Source organism: Dasypus novemcinctus, chromosome 8 (genome assembly GCF_030445035.2).
Source record: "Dasypus novemcinctus isolate mDasNov1 chromosome 8, mDasNov1.1.hap2, whole genome shotgun sequence".
NCBI lineage: Eukaryota > Metazoa > Chordata > Mammalia > Cingulata > Dasypodidae > Dasypus > Dasypus novemcinctus.
Window position 1 is genome coordinate 84,145,820 of NC_080680.1, and position 23,281 is coordinate 84,169,100.

The window sequence follows — 23,281 nt, forward strand, 5'->3', positions numbered from 1 at the left end:
TGTTGCCCCAAACCAAACACTTTTTAACTTTAGTCACAAACCAAGCCAAATAAAAATATATATCTTTAACAATGCAGATTCAAGTTGAACAGGGGCATGAAGACAATTGCAAATCATTTGGCTCAAGTGGAATGTGGCAGTGAAAGAGTTAAGGGCATGACCCCGGAGGGGGCCGGGGGACTCTGTGGTGCCCCCTTCCCTGGTTCCCTAAGAATGTACTTATTTTATGTTCTGGGGTGTCCAGGGCTGCCCAGGCTTCTATAGCAAGTCAGGGTGAGAACTCTGGGTCTCCCCCTGCTCTCTGAGCCTCCTGGTCAGGTGTCCACGGGGCAGGAGGGCCAGAGCAGCTCCCCTGATGGGTGTGGAGAGAGGGCACAGGGTGGGGGCGGGGTGGTCAGGTGGCATGGACCAGCTCTAGGACCCCTGTAGGGGCGAGGGCAATTCTCAGGGATGAGATATATGACTTAGGCAGATCCCCCTCCAAAACTGCCTGTTAGAAGGACTTGATAGAAAAGAAGGAAAGCGTTGTTCAGCAAGGTCAGCCTCTCCCATGGGGAAGCTATTAAAAAACTGCTTAACCAAGAGGATTTCCTGTACCCATATTTTCTGGCTAGGACTCTCAGCCAATGAAGAAGCAAGTGCTGGCCCCACCCCACCCAGCCCCGTCCCCACCCTGCCCCCCCAGACTTGCAGTCACAGCTTGGAAGGCCCCCAGCTTTGGAGTGGGGGGGGCATGATTTTAGAAAGAAAGTGGTTATTTCAATTTTGCAGAAGGTAAGCTGTTAACTGGGGGAGGCAAGCTTATTTCTAGGATAAAGATGCTTTTCTTAGGTTCATAAAATTCATTGCAGGGGAGGGAGTTTAAGGAAATTCCTCCAGGGTTTCATTACGCTAATTATCAACATATTTCAGACCACATCGAAGTGCTTTCAAGGGTGTCCTATTGGGGTTCCTTGGCTCAGAAACACGGGTGGAGGGAAGATGAAAGGCAGGGACGTCAGGCCTCGTCAAGGAGGAAAAGATTCTGAAGAGCTGGAATGGGTGCGTCGAGGCTCGGCTGTGCGTGCCCTTGTCTGCAGATGGCCGCCTGCCAGGAGCGGCCGCTCATTAAATGTTGTCTCTAAATCTTTGGCTGATTTGGAGTCTTTAGTACTCTTTTTTTAAGGAGCAATAATACCTTCAAATACCTAATTTTCTCCTGCTAATCTTGGCTCTGTTTTTTTAAGTAGAATCCTCTTATGTTGCTCCATTTTAGGCATTTCCAAATCACCTATTATGTGCCAAGCACTCTTCTGCAGTGATATGAGAGATCCAAAGATGAATTTCTTCTCCTTCCCCTGCAAACTTCCAGCACAGTGAGGGAGACTGACTACCACAAAACTAAGCACAAACCACGGTGTGGTTTGGTGGCTTGGTTGATGAATTCAGGTATTCAGTAAATGTGCTCTGAGCACTCACTGAGTCCCAGGCACTGGCTCTGAGCTGGGCAAGGGGTACAGTTTGCAAGACTTAGGGGCTCTGTGGAGCTGTAACCATAACATAACTGTAATGTTCCACAACATGGGTGAACCAGGAATTAGGCAAAGTGCCACGAAATCCACACGGGCAAGAGCGCCTCCGAGGATGCCAGGGATTCAAGGTGGCCAGAGATTGAAAACAACTTTTGTCTGTTTTTGATGTTTATTATGAAAAAGGGTAAAGATATTCAGAAATGGAGAGAACAATATAATGAACTCACATGTACCCATTACCCAGCTCCACCAAGTATCAGCTCGCGGTCACACTTGCTTCATGTATACCCAGCCCCTCCTCCTTCCCCTGCCCCGGGTTATTTAAGGCACATTCACACAGCATTTAATTTCATCCTAGATGTTTTAGCCTATAACTCCAAAAGATAAAGACTTAAAAAAAATTATCACACATACATAATCCCACCGAGAAAATGTAATTCCTCCAATATCCAGTCAGAGTTAAAAATCTTTCTTGGGTTCTTTTGGGTCCCTCTTCCACTCTGTCTGGCTCCAGGATACTCTGCTTCCAGCCCTGCCTCTAAGTGGACCTTCTTTTTTTAAAAATTTTTATTGTATGATTCCATTTATTTGGAATGTCCAGAATAAGCAAATCTATAGAGACAGAACATAGATTAGTGGTTTCTAAGGGATGGTGGAGAAAGGAATTCAGAGGGACTGCTAATGGATATAGAGTTTCTTTTTGGGGTAATGAAAATATTCTGGAAGTTCCTAGTGGTGAAGAAGTCACAACACTGAATATAATAAAAACCACTCAGTTGTGTACCTTAAAAGGAATAGCTTTAGGGTATGTTAGTTACTTCTTACTAAATTTGATAATAAAAATAATAATTGATATTAAATACTCAATGGCTGAGTGATGGGACAATGCTTTCAGCTGAGCCATAGCTCATTTAACCCTTGGGCCACCTTGTTATCGATGAAGAACCCAAGGCTTGGAGAAGTTAAGTGACATGCCTATGGGCAGAGGCAAGGTTTGACCCCCCCCCCCACTGACTGCCTACAGTGGCAAATCAGCTGATCCTTCAAAGGGAGGGGCCACACATCTGAGGGTTAAAGCATTGGCGATTCTGCCTCAGAGGCCCCAGGGAGCCACTGAAGCCAGCATCGGAAGCTGGAAGGAGAAGAGAGAAGAGAGAAAGGTCCAAATCTGGAGCCAATGCAGCTGATCCTGCCTGTAAGGGCAGGATGACAAGGGGCCAGAAGACAAGAGACCAGGGGCCCGCCCTAGAGCTGAGCCTTCTCTGAGACCAGGAGAGGTTTTATCGGGTCCCATAAATTTGTCCCTGATTTCTCCTCAAAAAACCAGTCTTTGAGGGGCTGGGGTCGGAAACAACCCAGAGCTCTGGAAGAGGGAGCCTGATTCCTGCAAAGACAGTTTGGCAAGCCTTTGAGAAGAGAAGAGACCCCGTGGAACTCCCCAGCTGCTGATGTGACACATCAAAGCCAGCATTAAGACAGCACAGTGGTGGGGCTCTGCGGGGGGTACCCGGGAGGGGCCACTCTCAAAGCCACAGGCCTGTCTCCCCCCATGTGCTTTTCAGCTTCTGTGTTCTTTGACAGGCTTTCACCCTCCGTGTCCCCAGTACCTGTTTGAATGGTGTTGTCAGGAAGGGGAGATGAATCACGGGAATGATGAATCACTGCTTCAGCCCCTAACAAGAATGAATACAGGCTCTGCCCTGTGTGAAGAGGGGACCAGAGGAGACTGTAGGGACTAGGAAGAGATGGGATGGGGAGGGAGAGGCTGGAGGGGGGGTCTGGAAGGAGGGGCAGGACTGCCGCCTCTCAGCCCCCCTTTCCTGGTCTTCCTGGGGAAGTTTCCCAGGAAACCTGGGAGGAAATGGGGACTGGCAGAAAAACACTCTCCTTCTTCAGCAACTTTTCCCACTTGGGGTAGGTGCTTGGATTGGCTCCCAGGTGTGGTCCCAGGACCACCAGCAGTATCACCTGAGAACTTGTTAGAAATGCAAATTCTCAACCTTACCCCAGACCGACTGAATCAGAAACCCTGGAGGCGGGGACCAGCAATCTGTGTTTTAACAAGCCCTCCTGGGATTCTGATGAACCTGCAGGTTGAGAACCACTGGTTTAAGTAAGAAATGGGGAGGGGTAAATATACTATAAGGATACAGATGTGTCTTAGGAGATGTTGAAACTAGGGACTAGATGCTGGCTAGACTTCGTCCTGTCTCTCTGGTCTCTTTTCTCTACATGTCTGTTCCATCATTCATTCATTCATTCATTCTCTCTCCTTCTTGCTCTCACTCTCGACTTTTGCTGTCTACTTACTTGAAATCATGGTGACCCCATAACTTTCAAGTGGACACATAGCAAGTTTGGTTCTTAGCAGAAGGGCCCCTTCCCTCGTCCTCTTGCTGTCTATTCTGGGACTGAGAGACCTATTTCTCTGTCTCCCTTTGTGCTGGCTTCATTCCCTCACACTGCCCTCATGCCTGCAAGGTGGCTGCTGCAGCTCTAGCTCTCACACATTCTCTTAACCTCAGATCTGGTAGAAATCAAAAGGTTCTTGACCCCTACCCCATCATTGCATCAATAAGCCTGACTCTCATTGGCCAGGACTGGCCAGCAATCACAGTGACCAGAGGTGGGATATGCTGATTAGCTTGGATGAGTCAGGGGCCACCTCTGTTTCTGAAGGTGGGATTGACCTCATCCAAACCAAATGGGCTGAGAGGCAAGAGGGTACCTTCTCAAAGGACCTTTGGGGGACTGCTTTACTGAAAGTGTGGTGTAGGGATGCTGGGCAGAAAATAAAACAAAAAATACAGGATTGTTATTTTTTGTTATTTTTTGTTATTATCTAATGGCCAGGTGTGTGAGGCCTAAAAAAGTCAAGGAGGAGCCCAAGGTTGCCCAGCAGGCTGGAGCTGCAGCAACCATTATGTAACCAAGAGTGGGAAGCCTGGCCAAGAATGGAGCCAGCCCTAGGAGAGGGGGAAAGATGAGCTTTAATGCTAAGGGTGCGTGTCTGCTGCACATAAGAAAGGCTGTACCGGGAGCCCCACCCCCACTCCTAGTAGTGGGCCCTAGTGTGTGTCATTTATTTCTGTTTTTCACATCTATTATCAGAGATGTGGATGGCAGTGGGGAGAGATTTTTGACCCCTGGTTGTGCATAGCAAGGAGGGTAGTCTAGACAAGCTATCAGTGTCCTTGAGCAGGTCTGCTTCCTCATCTTGACCCCTGCTGAAGAAGGAGCAGGCAGGGTATGTTGTGGGTTTTCAGGGGTAATCATTGCTATAGCACTGAGCCCAAGCTTGTCACATGCAGTATTTATCCCATTTAACCCTCACAGCAACTCTCTGAAGGACATTCTTTTGTCTCATTTACAGACAAAGAAACTGAGACTCAATCATTAAAGTCCAAGGCCCAAATTGTCCATTTAGCTCCTCTCATGAATCATGGCATCTAGAATGGTGAATCCTTTCCAGAAGGTTTTCAATTGACTTTACCAAGATCCATCATAGGAATCTCTATCTGTGGCAGCAATAGCCTTACAAGTGGATGTGGCTGAAGCAACTGGGCTTCCGTCTACCATATGGGTTCGATTCCCAGCACCTCCTGATGAAGGCAAGCTGGCCTGTGTGGAGAGCGGGGTGCTGGCCCGTGCAGGAGGGCTGGCCCGCGCAGCACGCTGGCTCGAGTGGAGAGCTGACGCAGCAAAATGACACAACAAAAAGAGAAACAGTGGAGAGACTATAAGAGATGCAGCAGACCAGGGAGCTGAGATGGCACAGGAGATTGAGCACCTCTCTTCCACTCTGCGAGGTCACAGGATCAGTTCCTGGTGCTGCCTAAAGGGAAGATGAGCAGACACAGAAGAGCGCACAGTGAATAGACACAGAGAGCAGACCTGGGGTGGGGTGGGGGAGATAAATAAATCTTAAAAAAAAAAAAAGACGTGAAAGGCAAAATGACCCCTTTATCCATGGGCCGCAGAATGAATGTTGTGTTAGCCAGCATGAAAACAACCCTTATCAATGGGCAGAAATGCTTTGAAAGGAATGGTTTTTTCTGAGTAGTAGGTTTCAATAGTGGGCTTAAAATATTCAGGAAACCATGTTGAATACAGAAGTGCTGTCATCCAGGCTTTGCTGTTCCATCTATAGAGCAGAGTCAGAGTAGACTTCGCATAATTCTTAAGGCCTCTAGGCGTTTTGGAATGATAACTGAACACTGACTTCCACTTAAAGTCTCCAGTCGCATTAGCCCCTAACAAGACAGTTAGTCTGCCCTTTGAAGCTTTGAAACCAGGCATTGACTTCTCCTCTCTGCTACAAAGGTCCTAGATGGCAAATTCTTCCAACATAAGGCTGTTTTGTCTAGATTGAAAATATGTCGTTTAGTGTGGCCCCGTTCATCAATTATCTTAGCTAGATCTTCTGGGTGACTTGCTGTATCTTCCTCACCTGTCTCAGCTTCATAGAATTGGAGAGAGTTAGGGCCTTGCTCTGCATTAGGCTTTCACTTAAAGGAATGTTGTGCCTGGTTTGGTCTATCCAGACCACTAAAACTTTTTCCATATCAGCAGTAGGGCTGTTTCGCTTTCTTATGATTCGTGTGTTCACTGGAGTAGCACTTAAAATTTCCTTTGAGAACTTTTCCTTTCTCGGCTGCTTGGTCTGAGAGACCTAACTTTCAGTTTACCTAGGCTTTTAACACTCCTTCCTCACTAAGCTTAATCATTTCCAGCTTTTGGTTTAATGACCTGCACTTGAACACTTAGAGGCTACTGTAGGGTTATAAATTGGCCTAATTTCAGTATTGTTGTGATTTAGGGAATAAGGAGGCCTGAGGAGAGGGAGAGAGATGGGGAGTGGCTGGTCGGTGGAGCAGTCAGAACATGTACATTTATTAAGTTTGCCATCTTATATGGGCACGGTTCATGGTGCCCCCCCCCATTTAAAACATTAACATCAAAGATCACTGATCACAGATTACCATAACAGATACAATAATAATGAAACATTTTGAAATATTGTGAGAATTACCAAAATGTGACACAAATACACGAAGTGAGCACATGCTGTTGGAAAACAGTGCCAATAGACTTGATTGCCACAGGATTGCCACAAACCTTCAATTTGTAAAAAGAGTAGCATCTAGAAAGTGCAATAAAGTGAAGCACAATAAAATGAGGTATGCCTGTAGTTCAAGTGAAAGCAGGTCCAGAGACAGTCTCTGGGAATCAGGAGAATCTGAACATGCAGGGACTGAGGCCCTTTGGAGGAGTTGTCCAGCCCCCCCAGCTTTTCTTGCATGTGCCCGTTTCTTCTCTCTCCAACTTGCCTTCCTCTGAATTGCTCTGTGTGTGGGCTGACCTAAGCCAGTTTATTTGAGCTCAGATAAATAAGTTCATTTGGAATAGAAAACAGTAAACACCCATAATTAGAGGTGGCTGAGTACTAGCTACTTCCCCTTCATTGCTACCAGGACATAATAAAAACAGCGAGGCGTGGACAGACTCTGCCATGTGCACGGGCTTTTATTTAAGCACCGATTCTGAGTCTGTAGGCCCTGAAGGGCCCACTCAGCCTGTTCTGGAGGCTCCACCATGTCCCAGTTCTCTGTCACTTTAGGTGTTCCGACACCTCTCAAGGCAGACGGGACAGCATTCTGGAGGTAGAATCTGATCACTATGAACCCTCACAAATGCTGGTTCTAGAATATAAAAATCTAGACTTTTTTCCAGCATTGCTAGAATTTTGCCAGGGCTGCCCCTAGCCCAAAGAACAGTTTGGGAAATAAGGAAAAGTGGCTCATTTCCCTGGGCCTGCACAGCCACACATCAGTGTCCTTGGTTTGGTGGAAGATGCCTCGGGAAGATGTCACCCCTCTTGCCCACTTTGTGTGGTGCCTGAGTGCACGCCTGCTCATGCAGTGGCCCTGCGGGCTGTCCCCAGCACCGAGAGAAGTCCCCTTCCCCATTCCTTGGTAGCCAGTTTGGTCTTTCTGTTGCTTGGATGTGCATTTGGGGCTGACCTGCCAAGTCTGCCTTGGCAGGACGTTTGACCATCTTGGTGGGAGAAGCACCAGCTCTTCGTGACCTTGGATCAAGGTGACGTCTGAGAGTGGGGTTTTCAGGGCCTTGGCTCTGGGTCATTACATATGCTTTGTTAGAACGATCAGACTCAGTTGTGGAAATTGGGATGTTGATTCTGGCTAGAGAGAGAAAGTTCAGAAGAGAGAAGACGAGGCACGGCTATTATCAGCTTTCTACCCCTGCACACCCCCACCCATTTATTTGTCATTCCTAAGCCTGGCTGGGCCATCCAGAGAGTGGACTGCTGAAGATACAGGGCTCTGGCTGGACCTGCTGGGGTTTAAATCCTGACTGTGCGCCTCCCTGGTTGTATAACTGGGGGAAGGAACATAACCTCTCTGAGACCCAGTTTCCTCATTTGTAAAAAGTGGATAAAAGTAGTTCAGATTGTACAAGGGCTGTGAAAATCTAGTGATTTAATGCTTGGAGCAGTGCCTGGCACATGGAATGTGCTTAACAAATGTGAGCCATTATTCTTACTACTTGTTGAATGAATTGAGGAATGTGAAATGTTCTCAATTCATCAGTCAGCCAAGGCTTCCAACGTCCTTGGCTCTGTTTTGGTGCTGGGGCAGTGGTGTGCTGGTAACTAGGTAACAACCAGCTTTCTGGGAGGAAATGCTCTGATTTGTTGCATTTGCCCGTAAAGTCTTTCACTGTGGCTACTAGCGTGAAGTCACAGCATGGGGAGTCGGGAAGAGCCTGTGCGAGCTGGCTCCCACACACCCGTCTCTGGGGGTACCAAGATGATCAGGACTCCTTCCCTTTCCTCAGTGAACTCTCAACTTACTGGGATTCAGGCCCGTGGACAGGTCATTGCGATGCCGTGGGGTTAGTGCAGGAACAGAGTTCTGCATCGAGGATTATGGGAGACAGGGTCTGTGGATGCCGATTTCACTTTTGATGGAGGAAAACCAGTGAAGTGGCAAGTACTGTACCTGTCAGGGTAAAGAGTTATTTGGGTGAGGGTGGGGGACAGCATTCTGGGCAAAGGACACAACATGAACAAGGGCACGGAGGCAGAACAGGGTTTTATTGTTTTTGTTTTTAATTTTTTTAATTATAGAAAAATAATGTAAAAAAATACAGCCTTCCCATCCTTCCCCATTGTTAATACTTAGTGTGGTAACTTTCTTGCAATTGATGAAAAAATATTACAATTACACTATTAACTATAGTCCATAGTTTACATTAGGGGCATTTCCCCCACATAACACCCTATTATTAACACCTTGCATTCATGTGGTACATTTGTAGTAATTCATGAGGTAACATTTTTATAATTGTGCTATTATTATTAATTATACTGTGAACTAGTGACTGTTGAGGGTGACAATAGGAGTGGTGGGGAAGGCCGTCAAAGAGGTGGTTGGTTGGGGTCAGAGGAGGATGGAGGCAGGTGGAGGCCAAGTGGGTGGTCCTGGGCTTAATAAAGGCCTTGGGGGTTAATCAAGGACTCGGAGAAACTTGACGTTGACACAGCTGAGTCCTTTCAGTTTTCCATTTTAGGTCATGTGTCTGCCAGTTTTATGTCCTTTTGAACACCGAGGTGCAAGCTGAGGCCCTCATTTCATGTCTGTCGTGTTTCTTTTAGACGGTTCCCAGCATACTGCTGGTCAGACTGATTCAGGAACGCCTGAAGAACGAGGACTGCATCAGGAGGGTAAGAACTGTGATGTGGAGTCAGCTTGGGGGTTCCCAGGGAGATGGGGGCTCCGCTAACAGGCTAAAGGGAAGGATGAGGGTGACATGTGTTAACCTCCTGGAGCAGAGATGACCAAGTGTATAGAAGGGTAAAAACAGCCAGACAGGACCTGGTGACCAGCAGGCTGTGCACCCTGGATTTCACCTTTGATGGAGGAAAAAGAGCAACGTGGAATGTGCAGTATCCTTAAGGGTTCCAGCAGGAAAGAGCTGGCCCACTCAAAGGGGTCACAGGAGAGTTTAACAAAAGGACAATTACAGACATGTGCATAGATTTAAGGGAACCAACCAGCCAGGGTGAAGTGCACAGGAACTAGCAGCAGCAGGGAGCTTACATTCCTAGACCTGTGAAGGGGTAGGGAACAGAGCCCTATGGGACAGGCTACCGTGGAAGGTGGAAGAATAAATCACCTCCAAATGGTGGAGGGGCAGAGAGAGAATTGGGGTCCTCCCAAGCTCTCTCCTCCCATCCTTTGATTTCCTGCCAGAGCCCCCTTTGGACAGACCCGATGAAGCCAGAGGGCAAGGGATCCAGGTGAAGCAGTCTGTTGAGTCACCCTCCCTGGGCATGAAGGAGGGTGGAGAAAGACAGGGAGGCACCTGGAGGATCAAATGGAGGAGAACAAGCAAAACCACCATCTACTGAGCTCTGATGGGCCCCATGTGAGGGCTTCCCATGCACCGACTTGTTTGGTCCTCTTAGGAACCCTCTGGGGTTGGCATTATTATTCCCTGTTTTACAGGTGATGAAACTGAGAATTGAGTGTATAGAATGCGAATAGTTTCTCGCAGGCTGTAGTTTGTCTTTTCATTCTCTTAACAGTCCCTTGCACAGTGCAAAATTTTTTATTTTAATGAAGTCTAATTTATCAATTTTTTCTTTTACGGATCATGCCTTTGATGTCATGTCTATGAACTCTTTGTCAAATTCCAGCTCCCCAAGACTTTTTCCTTTTCTCTTCCAAACATTTTATGGCCTTATATTTCATATTAGATTATGATCTATTTCAAGTAAACTTTTACATAAGGTATGAGATTTAGGTTGAAGTTCATTTGTTTACATACGATGCCCAATTGTTTCAACACCATTTCTTGAAAAAGCAATTGAATTACATTTGCACCTTTAAAATCAATTGCCATGCTTGTGTGGATCTATTTTCTGATCTCTCTAGTCTGCTTCATTGATCTATGCCGATAATTGCCAATATCACACTGTCTTGATTATTGTAGTTTTATAATCTTAAAACCTTATTCTTCTTTGCCAAAATTGTTTTGGCCATTCTAGTTAATTTGCCTTTCTATATAAATTTTAGAATTAGCTTGTCTATATCTACAAAAAAAATTCTGCTGGAATTTTGGGTGGAATTGCATTACATCTATACATGAATTTGAGGAAAATTGACACATTTACTATATCGAGTCTTCTAATCCCTAAACACACTGTGTCTCTCCATTTATTTAGATCTTTAAAAAAAAATTTCTTCCATTAGGATTGTGTTGTTTATAGCATATAGATTGTATACATGTTTTATTAAAATTATACCTAATATTTCATTTCTTTGGAATGATTGTAACTTACATTTTTAAAATTTTGGGTTCAAATTGCTCTGCTCACTACTAGTTGTATTTGTCAGCCAAAGGGGTGTTGATGCAAAATACCAGAAACTGGTTGGTTTTTATAAAGAGTATTTATTTGGGGTAGGAGCTTACAGATACCAGGCCATAAAGCATAAGTTACTTCCCTCACCAGTCTATTTGGAGCAAGATAGCTGCTGACATCTGAGCGGGTTCAGGCTTCCTGGGTTCCTATGTTCCTGGGGCTTGCTTTTCTCTGGGTTCAAGGTTCTTTCTTCCTGGGGTTAGCTTCTCTTTCCTCTGCGTGCTGACCTTCCAGGGCTCCAGCTTAAGTCTTCAGCATCAAACTCCAAGATCAAAACTCCAACATCAGAAACCCTCAACTCTGTTCTTTGCCATGCCTTTTATCTGTGAGTCCCCACCCGTTGGTGGGCGGGGACTCAATGTCCTAATCATAACTCAATCATGCCCAGGTACAGATCAGTTTACAAACATAATCCAATATTTCTTTTTGGAATTCATCAATAATATCAAACTGCTACTCTAGTGTATAGAAATATGATTGACTTTTTGTATGTTGACCCTGTGGTTTGTGACCTAGCTAAATTTACTTATTAGTTACAGGACATTTTTTCCCCCTTGGTAGATTCCTTGGGATTTTCTACATAGGCAATAATGTTATCTGCTAATAGAGACAGTTTTTACTTTTTTTCTTTCTAATTTGTATGCCTATTATTTCATTTTTTGGCTATGACTTCCAGTATGATATTGAATAGGCATAGTAGGAATGGACATCCTTGCCTTGTTCCCAATTTTAGAGGAAAACATTCAGTCTTTGATCATTAAGTATAATGCTAGCTGCAGAGTATTTGTTTTGTAGGAAGTTCGCCCCTCTTCCTAGATTGTTGAAAGTTTTTTCTTTAATGAATGAATGTTGTATTTTGTCAAATGCTTTCTCTGCACCAATTGATATGTTTTTAAATATATTTTTTGTTGAAGTATATCATTCATACATGAACATGCATAAACAATAAGTGTGTAATAAAGATTGTGCGCTTGCAAAATAAATATAGATATCATCATACAGGGATCTCATACATCACCCCTCCACCAACACCCTGCATTGTTGTGAAACACCTGTTACAAACTTTGCAAAAGCATCATCAAAATATTACCACCGACTATAGTCCTTATCTTACATTTGGTGTATTTTTCCCCCGACTCACATTATTTTTTTAAAATATATTTTTATTACAGAGATCGTAAAGTTGCAAAACAATCATACACATGTGTAGATTTTCCACACAACGCCCCTTCACCAACACACCACACTGTGGTGGAAGATTTGTTACAGATTATGAGATATCATTAGACTATTTTTACCATAGTCAATTGATATGTTTATGTTTTTTCTTTTTTAGACCATTAATTTGATGGATTACATTCGTTGATTTTCAAATTCTGAGTCAAGATAAACCCCACTTGGTTGATATATTGGTCAGGGTTCTCTAGGGAAACACAATCAACAAGGGATATCTGTCGATAGTAAGAAATTTATCACAGTCTCTCACACAGCTGTGGGGATGCACAAGTCCAGGTTCCACAGGCAGGCTGCAACCAGGAGCTCCAATGAAAGTCCAGTGAAGATTTTTGACGAGTTCTGGGAGATGTTGGCTGGCCAAAGATAAGCTGGGAAATTCTCTCTCAATGCTGGTATCACTTCCCCTTTTAAGGGATTCAACTGATTGGGTTAAGCATCACTCATTGCTGATGGCAATCTCCTTGACTGATGTAATTATAACCAGCTATCTATGATTTACCATTACAGTAAAGTCAATGGTGACTAAAGTCCATAAATGCCCTTGTTAGCCCAGTGATTGCTTGACCAAACAACTGGGGACAAATACCTGGCCAAGATGACACAATAGCCTAACCATCACAGTTGAAATATTTTTTTTAGACATTGCTGGATTCAATTTGCTTTTATTTTATTCTGAGGATTTTTGCATCTGTGTTCATAAGAGATATTGGTTTGTATTCTTTTCTTGTACTTTATCTGGTTTTGGTAACATGATAATGCTAGTCTCATAGAATGTTCCTTAATCTTCTATTTTCTGGAAGATATTGGTGGAATTGGTGTTACTTCTTTAAATGTTTGGTAACTTTCACTGGCAAAACTATATGGGCCTCAAGATTTTAATCTACCTGTATCATGATATTTGAAGTGAGTTTCTTATAGGCAACATGTAGTTGGGTCTTTAAAATCTACTCGCAGAATTTCTGTCTTATGATTGGTGTCTTTAGACCATTTATACTTAATGTATTTATTAATATGTTTGGGTTAAGGTCTACCACTTATTATACGTTTTCTGTTTGTTCCCTCTGCTTTAGCTTATGGTTTTGAGGCAAAAAGAAAGTCCAAATCAAAGGCAACATCAAGACAATACTTGCTCCCCGAAGACTGGGGTATTCTGGGACTGGATGTTGGCAATCCTTGGCTCCTCTGTCACATGGCAAGGCACATGGTGGTGTCTCCTGGTCTTCCTTCTTTTCCAGGCTCCATTGATGTAGCCTCCTGCTTCCTGTGGTTCTTTCTCCCTCTGTCTGAATTGCATTCTGCTTACAAAGGATTCCAGTAGTAGGACTGAAACCCATCCTGACTGAGGTCTGTCACACCTTAACTGAAGTAGCCTCATCAAAATGTCCACACCCACAGGAATGGGTTAAAATTAAGAAAATGTTTTTCTGGGGTACTTTACAGCTTCAAACCACTGCAATTGGTAATGCATCATTTTTCTCTGGCTTACTTTCTGTCTTTAGTTTTTAGCAGTTTGATTATGATGTGCCTGGGCATGAATTTCTTTGAGTTTATTCTTTTTCAGGTTTTCTGAGCTTCTTGAATTTGTAGGTTTATGTTTTTCAACAAACTTGAGAAGTTTTCAGCCCCACTATTGCTTCAAATATTTTTCTGTACCACATTATTTCTTCTCCAATGGCATGAATGTTAGATCTTTAGTATTGTCCCATAGGTCCCTGAAACTCTGTTCTTCCCTCCCTGCCCACTCCCCCCCCAATCTTTTTCAATCTTTTCTGTTATTCACATTTGGTCATTTGAATTGATCTGTCTTCAGGTTCACTGAATTGTCCCTGTGTCATCTCCATCCAACTATTGAGCCCATACAGTGAGATTTTTTGTTTATTGAATTTTTCAGTTCTAAAACTTACATTTGGTTCTTCTCTATATCTTCTATTTCTTTATTGCGATTTTCTATTTTTCCATTCATTTACTTGTTGATGCTTTTTAATAGTAGCTGCTTTAAAGTCTTTGATATTTCCAACTTTTAAGTAATGTCAGTGGTGACATCTGTTGGCCATTTTTTCCCATGTAGGTTGAGATTTGTCTAGTTTTATCCTGTGCTGAGTAGTTTTGTCTCCTGGACATTTGAAATATTGTTATGAGACTCTGGGTCTTGTTTAAATCCTATGTTGATATTTTTGTCTTGGCAGGCAATTGATTCAGTTGGGTTTAGCCTGCAAGTTCCAGCCAGCCTTTTCATGGTGGTGGTTTCAGTCAGTTCTGTTTTCAAAGCCTTTGCAGTGCTGGTCAGCTCTGTCCTGCGTGTATGCCACTCAGAGGGCCGCCTGAAATCTCAGTCTTTGGCGTTCTGTTTAGGGTGAGATTGGCACATGTGTAGCTTGGGCATGAGCCATGGGTTTGTAAACAACTATATTTGGTTTCTTTGCTGAGCTCCCTCTCTATGCCATCTCCCTGGTAACCTCCAATGCCCTGGTGCTCCTCTTTGCAGCTTCCTAGTCAGAGAGCTAAGACTTTATTTACCCTGCTTGCTGCACACTTCCTGTGACTGCACCTGCAACAAGAACAAGGGACAGTAAGACAGAAAGAGGACAAATTAATGGGCTTTGCTCTCTTTTGGGACCAGAGTTCCTCTGTCTGGAGAGGAAGGTTTCCCTCCCTCAGATTCTTAGGCACCTGCAGGCCCCCTTTTTCACTGCTGAGCTGCCATAGCCTCAGCCACAGCAGGATGGACTGGGGGCTGAAGTATGAGAAAATAGAGAAAAGGAAAAAACCCAGAGACTGCCCCTTCTCTCTTAGAGTGTTAGGAGTCCCCTTTCCCACACCTCCAGGAGGAGCTCTCTGTCCATGCCTGAAGCCTACTTTCATGTTTCAAGTTGCCTTTAGACTGTGTTGGGGATACTGGTTTGGTGGTATTTTGATTTCTGGCTTTCTTCCCCCATTCACCTACTACTTTTTTGAATCTTCAAATAGATTTCCTCACCCCAATGCATTCTGTCTGTATTATATCTGCTTTCAGTGGGAGAGGTAGGGTGGGTATGTTTACACCATCTTACTTGGACTCAGAACTTGTATGCTTTTTTTTTAAACTCACATATACACAATTGTTTAAGAATTGATTGGGAGGTCCCAAATCTGGAAATCTTTCCAGTGCACTAACAGAGGAGTAGCAATTCTCACTGGCTTATTCCGTATGGTGCTATGAATATAAATTATGAGAGAGTCACAGATACACTGCAGTATGGGGTTTAAAAATCTAATCTGAACAATGTATTTTCTTCTGATCTCAAAATTGTTCACAGTGAGCAGAGGGTTTCCCACTGCCCAATGATAGACCAGTGTCCAAAGCTCAGAGGCATTCTAAGTCAGGGGTAGATAAACTTTTTCTGGAAAGGCCAGATAGTAAATATACTAGGTATTATAGCTGTATGGTCTCTGATGTAATGTGAAAGCAGTCATAGAAAAAATGTAAACCAAAGGATATTTCTGTGTTCCAAAAAAACACTTTATTTATAAAAGCAGGTAAGAGGCCAAATTTGGCCCAGGCACCATAATTTGCCAACCCCTATCCTAAATGATCAAAGAAATACTTCTACCCTTTTTCTTCAACCCTGAATATAAAGCCAACTAATGTTTACCTTCCAGGAATGTAAAAAAAAAGGGCCAGCTTAACCAAAGGCTTTCATTTTAACCTACTTCTAACCCCTAGAAGTTCCCTACTTCTAACCCCTACTCCCAAGCCCACTTGACTCACTTCTGCAAGCTCCAGTTGAGTGCCCGTTAGAGGCATGGCACTGTCTTTGCTATGGGGCCCTTCCCTCTGCACCCATGTCCTCTGTCCTCCACCCCACTCTGACACGAGCAGGAGCAAGATGGTCCTGTCTATGTCTAAGAGACTTAAAACTTTGGGCTGTGCCTGTGCCAGTTGGGCCCTGAATCTCAAGAGAGTTGCAACATCTACTCTTCAGTTCATTGAACTCACCCAGGACAGCTAACAAGGAGATGATGATGAACAACGACCATCCCAAGGAACAGAGAGAGTCTGCAACTGCAAGCAAGATAGTCCCGTCCATCTGTCCCATGGGATCTAAGCCCCCTCTCAATCAGAGGCAGAGTGGGCATCACCATCCCAGAGTCCTCAGGATTGGAGAATGAACAATGGATTAAAGTAGTCTTACTGTTATTCTACAATAGACTTATTGTGATTCTAGCAATGGTTTATCATTGATGTGGAGGCAGTGGCCACCAGAGGTTCTGAGCGGAGAGAGAGGAAAAATAGGTATAATATGGGGGCATTCTCAGGACTTGGGAATTGTCCTGAATGACATTGCAATGACAGTTACAGGCCATTATATATCTGGTCATAACTTGCAAAATTGTGCAGGAGAGAGAATAAAGTACAATGTAAACTATAATCCATGCTTAGTGGCAGTGCTCCAAAATGTGTTCACCAACTATAACAAACGTACCACACAAATGAAAGATGTTGTTAATGTGAGAAAATGTGGGAGGGGTAGGGAGTGGAGCATCTGGGAATCCCCTGTATTTTTTATGTAACATTTATGTGATCTAAGTTGTCTTTTTAAAAAAATTTTTTAAGTATGTATATTTTTTAAAAAGATGGTTCTGTTTGCCTCAGGCTCATGGGCTACAATTGGAGACAGACCCTTATGTGACTCAAGAAGACAGACTGTGAGAAGGGCTGTGAATGGCACCAAAAACTAAGTCTGAAGGACAATCAAGGCCAGGAGAGTTGAGTTGTTACAGAAGCTTTGAGAACTGGGGACCAGGACTGTCCCTGGAGAGGGCATTTTAGGCTGAGGGAATGGCATCTGGAACAGAGTCAGGGGCAGGAAAGTCTAGCACTGCCACCCCCCATTCCATACTCAGATAAACTCTTCTTAAAGGTGACCCAATTTTGAAGGTGTTTTGCCTCATTTATCTGGGAAAACACTAAAACAATAATTGGGCAGGGAATAAAGGGGAGGGAATCGAGTCCTAAGCTTTTGGAAATGGGCCAGCACGTTCCTGTACAAAATGCTCCATGCCTTAATCCTTAATCTATTATGAGTTTGCCAGGCTAATGAAACTCTTATACGGAAATCACCAGGCTAGAAGTATTTGAATCTGCCTCCTTTCTCTTTAGATCTTTAAAGCTAGGCTGTTTTTTCCTTTCCATCAACAAAAACAATTGTACTATTTGGCCAAATATTGAGGAATGTTACTTCTATGGCATAAGAGTACTATGCAGGACTGGAACCTTCAGTATTTAAAAGCAAAGCTCCACACAGCCTTGCACAGCAGGTGGTGTTTTAAATTCAGTATGCAGGGAAACGGACTTGGCCCAGTGGTTAGGGTGTCCGTCTACCACATGTGAGGTCCGCGGTTCAAACCCCGGGCCTCCTTGACCCATGTGGAGCTGGCCCATGCGCAGTGCTGATGTGCGCAAGGATTGCCTTGCCACGCAGGGGTGACCCCGCTTAGGGGAGCCCCACATGCAAGGAGTGCACCCGTAAGGAGAGCCACCCAGTGCGAAAGAAAGTGCAGCCTGCCCAGGAATGTGCTGCCCACTCTTCCCGTGCTATGTCGTCAGCAGACAAAGAAACAAGACTGACGACAATAGAAGCGGACAAAGAAACAAGATGCAGCAAATAGACACAGAGAACAGACAACCGGGGGAAGGGGGGGGAATTAAATAAATAAATAAAATAAATCTTTTAAAAAATAAATAAATAAATTCAGTATGCAAAGAGTTCCAGGAACCTGTGTTATCAGTGTGATCATCCTTGGTTCTAAACACACAGGCAAGGAATATGCTGCAGTTCCTATCCCCTGGAATAGCACTTGCCCTGAAAAATGTGGGCCTTTTATGAGCCACGATGGCCACCTCTGTGGAACAAAAGTCCCAGCTGAGATGCTCCATAATCTGTGTCAGTCTTAGCAAGAGCAACAGGACTTCCCCAAGTGTAGTTGTAGAAAAGCCTCCTTTCCTTCTCCAGATTTTCTTTCTAAGTTACTTACTACCCTAAATCACACGTGACTCAGCATGGCAGTTTAATATTATTTATGAATTCCAAAAAAAGAGATATTGGTTGTGTTTTTAAACCAGTCTGTTCCTCTGGGAGTGATACCCTTTGATTGTATTAGATTCAGCTGAGATATCTGATTAAACTATGTTGAAAGGGCTTTGATTCAACCACGTCATTAGGTTGCAACTCAGTGTTGAGTCCCAGCACCCTTGGGCTGATAAAACAGACTCTTACACAGAAGCAGATATGCAGGAAGAAAGAGTGCTCCATAGACATACCCGGGAAGAGAGATGAGGTCTGATAGTCTACAACTGACCTTGTGAAGAGAACAGAGCAGCTGAGGCCAAAAAGAAACAAGCACCAGGGAAAGAGACTAGTCTTATGCCAGCCTACAGCTGAGATTGGAAGAAGCTGGGACCGTGGAGCCTTAAGAAGAAGGAGGAAGGCTGAACCCTCATAGACATCACCTGCCATCTATCTTGCATCAACACATGGCAACAGACTTGGGGTGAGAAAGTACATGTTATGATACCTTGAGTTGGGCTCTTTAGGACCTGGTAACTGTAAGCATCTATCCCAAATAAATACCAGAATTTTGGTACTTTGCATCAGTGCCCCTTTGGCTGACTAGTACACCCAGGAACTTGAGTGGGATCTGTGCTTCTCCCTCCTCTCTTCTCCCAAGCCTGTCCTTCATTGATCAGAAGTATTCTGTTCAACTGGCTGCCTTGGTGCAGCAAAGGCCAGGGGCCAAAGCCCAGCTGACCACTGCAACACAAAAGGCCTGGGGTCTAGGCAGGCAGGAGGGTAAGCCCAGGAAGCCAGCTTCTCTGTTCAAACCCTCCACCTGACCCAGAAAAAAAGCCAGAGACCTGGATTGAGCAGAGTCTGCGTCTTGGAGCCAGGCGCTGCCATGATGGCGGTTTGACTGGCAGGGTGGCAGTGGGATGGTGAGAACGGCCAATTCTCCATCTGTTTTGAGGATCACCCTGCAGGGTTTTCTGATAGATTGGACTGTGGAGTGTGAAAAGAGAGGTGTCAACAAGAACTCAGGTTTTTATTCAAAGCAGCTGGAACAGGAGAAGAACTGCAGACAGAGAAGGGCTTTTGTTTGTTTTTGGGGTGGTGGTGGTAGTGGTAGGAATCAGGGTTCAGTTTTGAACATATTAAATTTGTGATAATCCTTAGATATCCAAGTGGAGAAATATGAGCCTGGAATCAGGGGAGAGGTCTTAGCAGGACATAGAAACAGAGGCAGCTTATTGAGCTGAGAGGTTGGAGGATGAGGAAGACTCAACAAAAAAAGACTTGAAGGGGAGCAACTAGAGAATGAGGAGGAAAATGAGGAGAGAACACCCTGGAAGCTAGGAGGGAGGTGTACATGTGTGGGTCCTTCCTCCTCAATTCACATCCCATGACTATTGGGAAGTAGAAGGCAGTGGGTGGGATGGAGGTGGCACAGAGGTGGTTGATGTGGGGGGAAGAAGGGGTTCATGTTGTTTGTGGCCCTGATGCTGACTGGTGTGGAAGCAGAAGCATCTGGACCACTGAGCAACCAGCAGAGACGGCATCCTTTCCAATCTTGAAACATACAGAAACATCAATATTATGTTGTGTACGTCATACTTTTGTATAAGTTACTGAATCCCATTTTAAATGTCCCTGGTGTTTAAGTGTGTGTAAATTGGGTTGTTGAATAGTCATCCATGCATCCCACCAATTAGATACATTCCGTTGAACACATGCTGCCCATTCTTTTTTCATTTGCAAACTTAAGAAATGCCACTCAGATTTAGACACAGGATCCAGCTGGCCCAGGCTGGTTTGTTTATATGTTCTGTTGTGTAATTTCTGAAAGACAGCCAGTGATAGTTTCTGGGGTAATATGGTGGTTATGGCAGACTGGATTATGTACCCTAGAAAAACATAATCTTAATCTTAATCCATTTCTGTGGTTGTGAACCCACAGTAAATAGGATCTGTTGAAGATGTTATTTTCAATTAAATTGTGATCCGGCTGAATGAGTTTGGGTCTTAATCCAGATTACTGGAGTCCTTTATAAACAGAAGAAATTCAGAAATAGGGTGAGAAAGCCACAGGGAGGAGCTAACAGCTGGAAGTCAACAGAACCCAGAAAAGAAAGGAGAGGACATCATCATATGAGGAGAAAGCCAGGGAACCCCAGAGGTTGCCAGCCCTCCACAACGCCACCAGTGCTGGGAGGAAGCGAGCCTGCTAGCCTCTGGAACTATGAGCCAATAAATTCCTGTTGTTAAGCCAACCCATTGCATGGTATCTGTCACAGCAGCCTGGAAACTAAGACAGTGGTGATCTCTGATTTCAATTTGATATCCCAAACATGCCTTCAGTGTTCTAGAATAGTCTCTCAAACTTGAATTTAACTTCTATAAATTCTTCTTGAGCTTATTTCCAAGTTTTGCCCACACAACCTCTTTGCACAGTGCTCCCACAGTGCGAGCAAAGTGCCAGGCCACACATGCTAAGTGTCTGTCAACAACTACCACCATCATCAAAATAATAATATTTATTGTTATTATTATTAACATTTTGACTATATTATGTTTTACATTATTAGTTTTCTATTAAACCATATAATTGTATTCTATGTTATTAAAATTATTAACAATACTATTATTATTTTGATGATGGTGGTAGTTGTTATCTGGGACTCCAAATGGAGAGTTGAGACATCTAGTCTGGCACTTGATCTTCTATATCACACCATAGATGCACTATGCAAAGAGATTTAGTATTCTCATTATTATTGTACTGTTGCTAGTTACCATTGATTGGGAGATTAGCGCGTGCCCAAGCCTGGCTAATTGCTTAAGTCTGTGGTCTCATTTAATCTTTATAATAGTACTGAGGAAGCAGTACTGTTATCACTTTTATTTTACAAATGCAGAGTCTAAGGCTTACAGAGGTTGCCGTATCTTGCTCAGGGTGCCACATCACTATTCATCAACGCATGGCAGTATTACCCTGACAAGCACTTTACTTCCTCACGCCTCCATTTCCCCATCTGTAAAACACCAGGGTTGGGCCTGAGCACTGAAGTTTCTTTGGTCTTACAATTCTGTGATTCTGATCATGTCCAAGCCTTTGTTACCTGTAGAGCAAAGAAATATCTCCTTGAATTTGTTTTAAAATTTCTTCTAATTTTCAAGGGGCATTCAATACCTTTTTCATCTCCTCCTGGTGGAGAGAGGATTTTCAAGAGTAAGAGGTTATACTTCTAATTATGTGCTTTGGTTGTTCAAAAAACAAAACATATCCCTTTCCAGAATAAACAAGCTTTCTTGCTTTTAGGGAGAAAAATGACACATATGCATATTCATTTATATGGTAATTATTATTATTTAGCTACACAGGGACTGGAATTGGTAATTTAGAGCCCAAGGAGAATGCAGGGTTAGTGTTCAGGGAAAAATAATGCAATCATAACCCATCAGGGTTCTGTTGTTAATGCTGGTTCCCCCCGCCCCCCATCTTTCTTTCTTTTTTTTTCTAATGCAATCTCTCTGAAGAATTTCTTTGAAATGACCATCAATATGTTAACAAGAAACTTCTCTTAGTAATGGAACTATGGAAAGGCGATGAATTCTACCTGCTGGAGACCTATTAGCCATTCTTTAGGGAACAGTCAAGTTCTTGAGGTCAGAGAGTGCCCACCACATCTCGAAGACAAAGGGAAGCTAGGAAATGAGGTTTGGGGCTTGGGAAATTTGGGGAAGAAATCTCAATACCAAGGGATTGTGAACTTTACCTTGACCGTAGTATAGTCACCGCTTACAGTCCATTTTATTTGGATTACTAAGGCTCCCTTTCCTTTATTTGGCACCTAATCTGGTCTCCTTGCAGCTCCCCTGGTTTCTTCCTAATCTTTTCTTCACACTGCAGCTGGAGGGATTGCTCCCACAAAAACAAGTGAATTTGTTTCTGGACCACAACACATTTATATAGTTCAAAATTCAAAAGGCACTGAAGCCTCCCTCTACTCCTGTCCCTTAGCCACCTGGTTCCTTTCCCTGGAGACAAGTGATGTTACCAGTTTCTTAAAAATACATCCTTCTGGAGGTTATTTTATGCACATAGGGGCACCATCCGTCTTTTCCACAGATGTCATTGTGTCCCTCCACTGCTGTGAACCTTCACTGCTTCTCAGTCTTAGTGCACACCCCGAAAGCCCTGCTGGGCCCCTTCCAGCCTAGCTCCTTCCCTCTGCCCTCCCGTCCACGTCCTCTCGCAGTCCTCCTCTAGCTCACCCTGCTCCAGTCGCTCAGGGTCTTTCCACACTGTGGCAGGCAGACGCTCATGTGACTTGCAATGATCTCCTGCCTCTTGAGGTCCACACCTTAAACCATCCCCTTGCTTGAGTGGAGTGGGACCCGTGACTTGCTTCTAATCACTTCTAATTAATAGACAATGGCAAAGGGGAGGGATTGCGCTTCTTAACACCACGTAAGACTAGAATTTAGCAGGCAGGAGAGAGATTCTCCTTGCTGACTTGAAGGAAGCTGCCCTGTAGGGGAAGACCATGAGGCAAGGACAGAGGCCCAAGAGCAGCCACCAGCCGGCAGAAAGCCAGAGCTCTTAGACAGCTGCAAGGAAAGAAATCTTGCCAACAACATAAGCTTGAAACTGGATTCTTCCTCGGCCAAGCCTCCAGAGCACAGCGCAGTGGCAGGCTTGTGAGACCTGAGCAGAGGGCCCAGCTAAGCTGTGCCCAGAGCCCTGGCCCATGGAAAGTGTTAAACAATAAATGTGTTGTTTTAAGCTGCCGAGATTGTGATGCAATAGAAAACTAGAATACACACTTTTTTCGCTGCCCTTGGCTGGACAACTTCTTCTCGTTCCTGAGTCTCAGCTTTAAGTCACTTCTTCAGGGACACCTCCCTTGACCTCCCCTACCGCAGACCAGGCTGGGTTTGCCGTTACAGGTGCTTCTCCTCCTCCACATTTTCATAGTTGTATTTAGGGCTGTGCGTTCTGTGAGGGCAGGGCCACTTCTGTCACAGTCACTGCAGAATCCCCCATCATC

The 23,281-nt window shown here is 44.2% G+C and overlaps 1 protein-coding gene across 2 annotated transcripts in view; it reads left to right on the top strand.

Moving 5' to 3' along the window:
* Window positions 1-23,281, top strand: part of AK8 (adenylate kinase 8) — a 139,497-nt gene that overhangs the window by 9,611 nt on the left and 106,605 nt on the right. For both annotated transcript variants that reach the window (XM_058302134.2, XM_058302135.2), the window contains one exon: window positions 9,190-9,258. In XM_058302134.2, the coding sequence (XP_058158117.1) occupies window positions 9,190-9,258 (69 nt within the window). The remainder of the gene's footprint in view (window positions 1-9,189; window positions 9,259-23,281) is intronic.